Here is a 6770-nt window from a genome sequence, read left to right on the forward strand (position 1 = left end):
AGGGCAGGGCATGGCAGGGCGCGCGCCGTGCCCCGACCTCCACGTCCACGCTCGCCGCAGCGCGCGTCCTTCCACGGGCAGGGCAGGGCATGGCAGGGCGCGCGCCGTGCCCCGACCTCCACGTCCACGCTCGCCGCAGCGCGCGTCCTTCCACGGGCAGGGCAGGGCATGGCAGGGCGCGCGCCGTGCCCTGACCTCCACGTCCACGCTCGCCGCAGCGCGCGTCCTTCCACGGGCAGGGCAGGGCATGGCAGGGCGCGCGCCGTGCCCCGACCTCCACGTCCACGCTCGCCGCAGCGCGCGTCCTTCCACGGGCAGGGCAGGGCATGGCAGGGCGCGCGCCGTCCCCCGACCTCCACGTCCACGCTCGCCGCAGCGCGCGTCCTTCCACGGGCAGGGCAGGGCATGGCAGGGCGCGCGCCGTGCCCCGACCTCCACGTCCACGCTCGCCGCAGCGCGCGTCCTTCCACGGGCAGGGCAGGGCATGGCAGGGCGCGCGCCGTGCCCGACCTCCACGTCCACGCTCGCCGCAGCGCGCGTCCTTCCACGGGCAGGGCAGGGCATGGCAGGGCGCGCGCCGTGCCCCGACCTCCACGTCCACGCTCGCCGCAGCGCGCGTCCTTCCACGGGCAGGGCAGGGCATGGCAGGGCGCGCGCCGTGCCCCGACCTCCACGTCCACGCTCGCCGCAGCGCGCGTCCTTCCACGGGCAGGGCAGGGCATGGCGGGGCGCGCGCCGTGCCCCGACCTCCACGTCCACGCTCGCCGCAGCGCGCGTCCTTCCACGGCAGGGCAGGGCATGGCGGGGCGGCGCGCACAGCGGCACAGCGCACGAGGCAAGCATTACGTTGATGAATTAGTGGACTGGCCAAGGCGCTGTTTTCGCCTCCCAGGGGGGCCTGGGGGGCATTTAGGGGATGGGGGAGGGGGAGGGGAAGGGGTAGGGAGGAGGGGAAAGGGAGGGGCACACTGGAAGGGCGCGCGCGCGACAACAATGGCGGCTGATTTAATTTGAGCGGCCTCCTCATACTGATTACGGGGGGCGGGTGACGTGGCGTCCGCGCGGCCCCGGCGATCAAGGAACTTTCTGTTTGACTTCGCCGCCCCCAGCCCTAGGCCTTAGGTAGTGGGGCGCGCGCCCCCGCCCCCTGAATGCAGCAGTGCGTACTCGACCAAGGCCGAAAGCCGGACGGCCCGAAAAACAGCAGAAGAAAAACGGCGGCTTTCGGCGCGCCTGCCGCCCCCTCCCTTTCCCCCTCACCGCACCGCGCCGCACCGCGCCCGGGTACACGAGGCGCAAACACGCGCAGAACCAACAGACACACCAAATTAAGAAAAAAAAGCACGATGGGTAACCTAACATTTAAATTTTCAACGCTTCTCTTCTTTTTTCCAGAGCGGGAGCCGCAAGCACCACCTGCTGTCGGCGTCCCACTCGCACGGCTCGGGCGGCTCGGGCGGCGCGCAGCAGGGCGCTCCGGGCGGCGCGCAGGCCGCGCAGGCCGCCACGGCGCGCGGCAGCAGCAGGAAGCTCGCGCCCTCCAGCACTCCCACGCCGCCCCCCGCCCCGCTGGCGCCCCCCGCGCACGCCGGCCACGGCGCGCACCACGACCATGGCGTCGTCGGCTCGTCCACGGCCGACGGGCTGCTCGCCCACACGCTGGGGCTGGGCAAGGGCTCCATCTGCATGGACGGCCGCCGGGTGAGTGTACAACGAGCACGCCGTGGTTGGCTTTGGCTGCCCCGTCCCACGTTCACGTCCCCTGGGCGTCGGGGACTGCGGATGCGGAACGTGCGGCCGCGTCCCGCGAGTGCCGCGCGGCAGGCGGCAACGCGATGACCCCCACGACGCCGACGACGCGCTGGATTGCGGCTTTGCCGTGAGAAGCCAGACAGACGCCCAGCGTAAAGCGGGCCGCGGCGCAGTGACCCATGACCCATGCCGAATGCCGCCATCGCCGCTCTGTCTCTCTCGCACTCATGGAGTCCCGCACAGGTGTGAGCGAGACAGAGCGACGATACGCTGGAGCCGGGCACGCTGATTGTGCGTGCGGGCCATAAATACGCAAGCAGACTGGGCTGGGCTGGGCTGGCTGGGGTCGGGGGGAAAGAATGGATGGGGCGAAGGCGAAGCAAGGCGAAGCCAGGCGGGGCAGGTGTTAAGGCCCGCCCCACCTCGCCCCGCCCCGCCCCGTCTCGGTCGCGCCACCCGACGCCTCGAGCCTTGAGGCAAGCCGAGGCCGGGCCCTCCGCCCTCCGCTCCGCCCTCCACCCGCCAGGCAGGCAGCCAGGCAGCCCCGCCTTGCCTCGCCGCCCTCCAGAGCCACGCTTCAATATGTAGGTCCCCAGAGGCGGACGGGACGGACTGTAATGAGAATGGGAGATGACGGTGCGCTTCCCGTTGCAGGCCAACAAGCCCCTCATGGAGAAGCGGCGGCGCGCGAGGATCAACCAGTCGCTGGCCGTGCTCAAGACCCTCATCCTGGACTCGGCGAAGCTGGAGGTGAGAATGCCGCGTTACTTTTGACGCACACATCCCCCCCGCGGACGTTGCTGTAGCTTGTGTTTTCTTTCCCCCGCAGCAAAACACGAAGCACTCCAAGCTGGAGAAGGCCGACATCCTGGAGCTGACGGTGCGCCACCTGCAGCGACAGAAGACGCTCAACTCGTCCGAGGTGGACAAGTACCGCGCCGGCTTCCAGGAATGCGCTCGAGAGGTGAGTGCGGGGAGGGGAGGGAGATTGTATCGGACGCGGCGGCCCAGACACGTCGTCGCCGTCGCGTGGTTGGGGCTGGCGTGCGCCACCACACCTGCGCATTGCCGTGCTGTGGCTGCGCCGGGCTGCCGCTCGCACCCAAAGATTTATTTCGATTCGTCAGCCCGCCCCGCCCCGCCCCGCCCCGCCCCGCCACTCGCGTGTCTCACGTCCGGCCTCGCGCGGCGCACGGCATGGCGCCTGTTGTGCGGCGCCTGCCGCGTCCACGACCCAGTAGCCCTTTTCTCTTTTTTCACCCTCACGCGCGCTCTCGGCTCTAGTTTCCCAAATTAGAGGGTGGTTTGTCTCGTGCCGGGCTCACTTGATTTCCCCACCGCTAGGAACAGCAGTCTAACTCTCTCCTGGTGCAGGTGACGCGGTTCCTGGACACCCCGGAGCTGCTGCTGGGCCCGGCCGCGCTGTCGCTGACGGGCTCGCAGTCGCCGCCCTCCGCGTCCTCCACGTCGGGCCTGATCGACCCCGGCGCCCGGAAGCGCCTGCTGCGCCACCTGGAGGCGTGCGCCGCCGAGCTGGACCTCGACTTCGGGCACGCGGCGGCCAAGATGGCGGCGCAGGGCGGCCCGGGCAGCAGCCAGATGGCCGCGCACCTGGCCGCCATCACGGCCTCCATGGCGTCCCCGCCCTCCAGCCCCGGCGGCGACGACGACAGGTAGGGGCCGAAACGAGCACCGGAACGACCGAGGCGACGACGAAAGTGGCCCAAGCTCACCAGACCTGTTTCCTCTTCCTCCCCAGACTCAAGGTGGATGAGGACTTCGACGCGACGCGGCCCGACAGCAGCACCGTGTCCACAGGGGACGAGAACAACAACAATAACAACAACAACGGCGCCGGGCTGGGCTCGGCGGCGGCGGGCGCAGCAGCGGCAGCGGCGGCTGCGGCGGCAGGGCTCACCCTGGGCAGCCTGCTTGGGATGCCGATGGGCTGCAAGCGGACGCGCTACTCCAGCACGGGCTCGGGGAACGACTCGCCGCCGCCCTCCACGCTGCCCGCCGACCTGGCCGAGTCCCTGGCCGCGGCCGCCGCGTCCTCCAGCGCCGCCGCCGCAGGGCTGCCGCCCAACGCCATGCCACCCGCCGTGACCGCCGCCGTCACCCTGGGCCCCGGGCAGGCCGGCCCCAACAACCCCCTGCTGTCCATCGTGCAGGTGGTGCCCTCCCGGCTGCCGGACGGCCAGGTGGTGTTCCTGCTCCCCAGCCACTACGTGCAGCTGGCTGCGGCGGCGGCGGCGGGCGGGCAGGCCCCCTTCCTGGACGCGGACATCGGGGCCAAGGCGCAGGACGCGGCGGTCATCTCCGCGGGGTCCGAGGCCGGCCAGGTGAGGGACACGGTCGTCAAGGAGCCGATGCGCGAGCCGGCGCGCGAGGGCGGCAGCGACACCAGCAAGGACACCAGCCCGGCCGCCGTCAAGGCAGAGCCGCCGCCGTCGCCGCCACCCGTCCACCGCGGCAAGCTGCGGCACCACCGCAAGGCCTCCGTGCAGCACGAGCCAGAAGACCTCGTCGTGGCCAAGGCCCCCACCACCCCGCCAGCCACCAACGGCGTGGACGTCAAGGTCGAGATCAAAGAGGAGATCAAGGAGGAGGAGGAGGCCCGGTCCCTGCCCGACGCGCCACTCGACTTCACGACTGGCGAGCGCAAGCTGCGCGACGACGACCCGCGGCCTCGGCCCGTCAAGCGGGAGGCGCCGGAGGACACGGCCGTGGACGCGCGCATCAAGATGCCGAGGCCGTGGACTCGGCCGGAGGGCTCTGCGGACGGCGAGGGCGAGGGCCACCCCGTCTACGACGACGACGGGAACGTCTGGCGGCCCTGGTGACGCCCTGGCGCTGGCCTCGGCCTAGGCTGGGACCGCGCCACCCTCAATTCGGCCTCGGCCACGGCCTCCGCCACGCCCGCCACGAAGCGCGGCAAAGCCTCGGACAAGCGTCGCCGGTCCGGAAGCCGCGACAAGTAATCAGCCCAGGCGGGAGATTCCATCTGCCAGTCGCCCAGCCGACGCCCAGCCCACTGCCCGCGTACGGAGGCTGGCGCGAGTGTGTGTGCGTGTGAGTGTGTGTGAGATGCGCAAACGTGCGGGTGTTTGAGTTCGATGCTCGACTGCTTCACTGCCGACCTGACGCGTTCGGATCTCGGTGCTTCGAAAAATACTGTAAGGGATTTCAGCTCAGTTGTTTCGGGTGTGGAGGCCCGCGACTTTGAATTAGACCTCGTTACTTAACCGCTTTTCTTTTCTTTGTTCCTTTTTTTTGTCGTTTTGTTTGCATTGCGTAACGTCGCGACGCCTGCGCAACGCTTGGGCGCGCACTTCCAGCGTAAGTGCTGGTTTGTCCCTTTTCAGTTTCCACGGAGTTTCATTCCTAACTTTAAAAATCTAAGTCAGTCCTTAGTCAAGACCTCGCGGCTCAAAGCTCGGTGTTTTAACTTGTTTATGTTCTTCTTTTCTTATTGTATTCAGTGCCTTACTTTGACTACCGAGCGTTCCCCGATTCGTACCTGAGCAACACGTAAATGGTCATCGCACAGAACGTGAGCCCCTCCGGCCCTCCGCAGAGAAATGTAGATGTAGATTGAAAGAGTCAAGTACAAAGAGTACTGTTGTTAGATAAGGAACCTCTTCGATAGGCCTATTTAGAAAAATACTTGCATGAAGCTCCATACTTGTAGATGATGATCGGACACCGAACATGTGTTGTGCAGAACCTACTTAACAACTTACTTAAACACTCGTTCCTTGTTCCTTCTGTTCTCTTAAGTGCCTCTCGCTCGATGTACTGCATAGTCTATGCTTTTGATTTCAAATCGTCTTCCTTCGTCGACAGCAAGGTCCTGTTTGACAACCTTTGTGTGAATCTGTTTTGAGAAAATCTATTGTAAAAATGATTTTATTGTACCAAACGGCCTCGTACGCCACTAAGCATAATTCCATTATCTAGTCAAATATGTAAGAGAATGTATTATGGCTCCATTTTAAAGCCGGACAAATGGCTTGATGCAGTCACAAGCATATTATTATACTTATCTAAGTCAACAACTTCTTAAATAGCAAAGGTACACTCTAATCTATGAAATGTCTTGCCCTCTTGACAATCTATGAGGTCTCGAAATAATTTTTTCGAATAAGGACCGATTTTAATCGATTAAGGTAACACACTCTAAGTAAAATACCCACTTGTTTAAACTATCGGTTTTGTTCCTCTTTCGAAAAAAAAAATACGCTTCAGTTATCTGTGGGCATGCCTTATCTCTGTCTAAGACTAAGAAACCAGTTTGCCATCGAATAAACATTGTTATTTCGAATAAGCTACGATTTAAAATAAAAGGCCTACTTGAAACGAAAGCTTCAAAATGTTATTATGTTATTGGTTTGTATTATAGTTATTGACTTCCTCTCAATCTGCGCAGTCTTTGTTGTGTTATGTACAATTAATTACTATTATTATTACTATTATTATTACCATTGTCATTGTTAACTATTGTTAATGTTTTTGAATATTATGTGATAAATATTTACTGTTACTTCTTTAGGGTGGGTGCGCTTTAAGGATCTTGTATACAATGGACTGTGTAAATTCTAGATCTCAGAATGACTTATGTTGTAAGCCTTGGACAAGGGTGGTTCTTGTTTCCTGAGAGATCTCTTGCGGTATCAAAAGACTTCGGAAACTGCAGGAGATGGCTTTGGCAAACTAGCGTATATCTGACTATTGTTTTGTAGTTCCACAATAAATCTTTTTTTGAACGGCTACAACCGGTCTTTTGAGCAAGAGTGCCACCCCCACCCGCTTGCATAAAAAAGCAACAAAACACAACAAGAAGAACAAGAACACGACCGCAGTCATTACGGATTATTTTCGTGGTTGCCCAAAAGGGGTTTTATTCGTATTTTCCCCGCCCAGCAAATTCCTTTTTTTTGCCCCGCGTCCATGCAGCAGCAACATCGAAGCGTAGCGCCGCGCCGCGCCCCGACGCGAAGCACGCGAAGCCCCATTAC

General features: G+C 62.6%; 1 protein-coding gene across 1 annotated transcript; it reads left to right on the top strand.

Moving 5' to 3' along the window:
* The first annotated feature begins 1611 nt into the window (after positions 1-1611).
* On the top strand, positions 1612-6524 carry LOC117653032 (transcription factor HES-1-like). The gene is made up of 5 exons (XM_034398373.1): positions 1612-1701; positions 2407-2502; positions 2582-2716; positions 3127-3389; positions 3812-6524. The coding sequence occupies exons 1-5, from the start codon at positions 1687-1689 to the stop codon at positions 4593-4595; spliced, it is 1293 nt and encodes a 430-aa protein (XP_034254264.1). The 5' UTR covers positions 1612-1686; the 3' UTR covers positions 4596-6524.
* The last annotated feature ends 246 nt before the right edge of the window (positions 6525-6770 follow it).

This window comes from Thrips palmi, unplaced genomic scaffold (genome assembly GCF_012932325.1).
Source record: "Thrips palmi isolate BJ-2018 unplaced genomic scaffold, TpBJ-2018v1 HiC_scaffold_8, whole genome shotgun sequence".
NCBI classification, from domain to species: Eukaryota; Metazoa; Arthropoda; class Insecta; order Thysanoptera; family Thripidae; genus Thrips; species Thrips palmi.

Excerpts from the sequence above, each read along its gene's own strand:
- LOC117653032 (XM_034398373.1), top strand. Across the intron at positions 2,717-3,126 it reads TCCAGGAATGCGCTCGAGAG|GTGACGCGGTTCCTGGACAC; the intron begins GTGAGTGCGGGG and ends CTCCTGGTGCAG. Across the intron at positions 3,390-3,811 it reads GCCATCACGGCCTCCATGGC|CGCCGCCGCCGCAGGGCTGC; the intron begins GTCCCCGCCCTC and ends CGCGTCCTCCAG.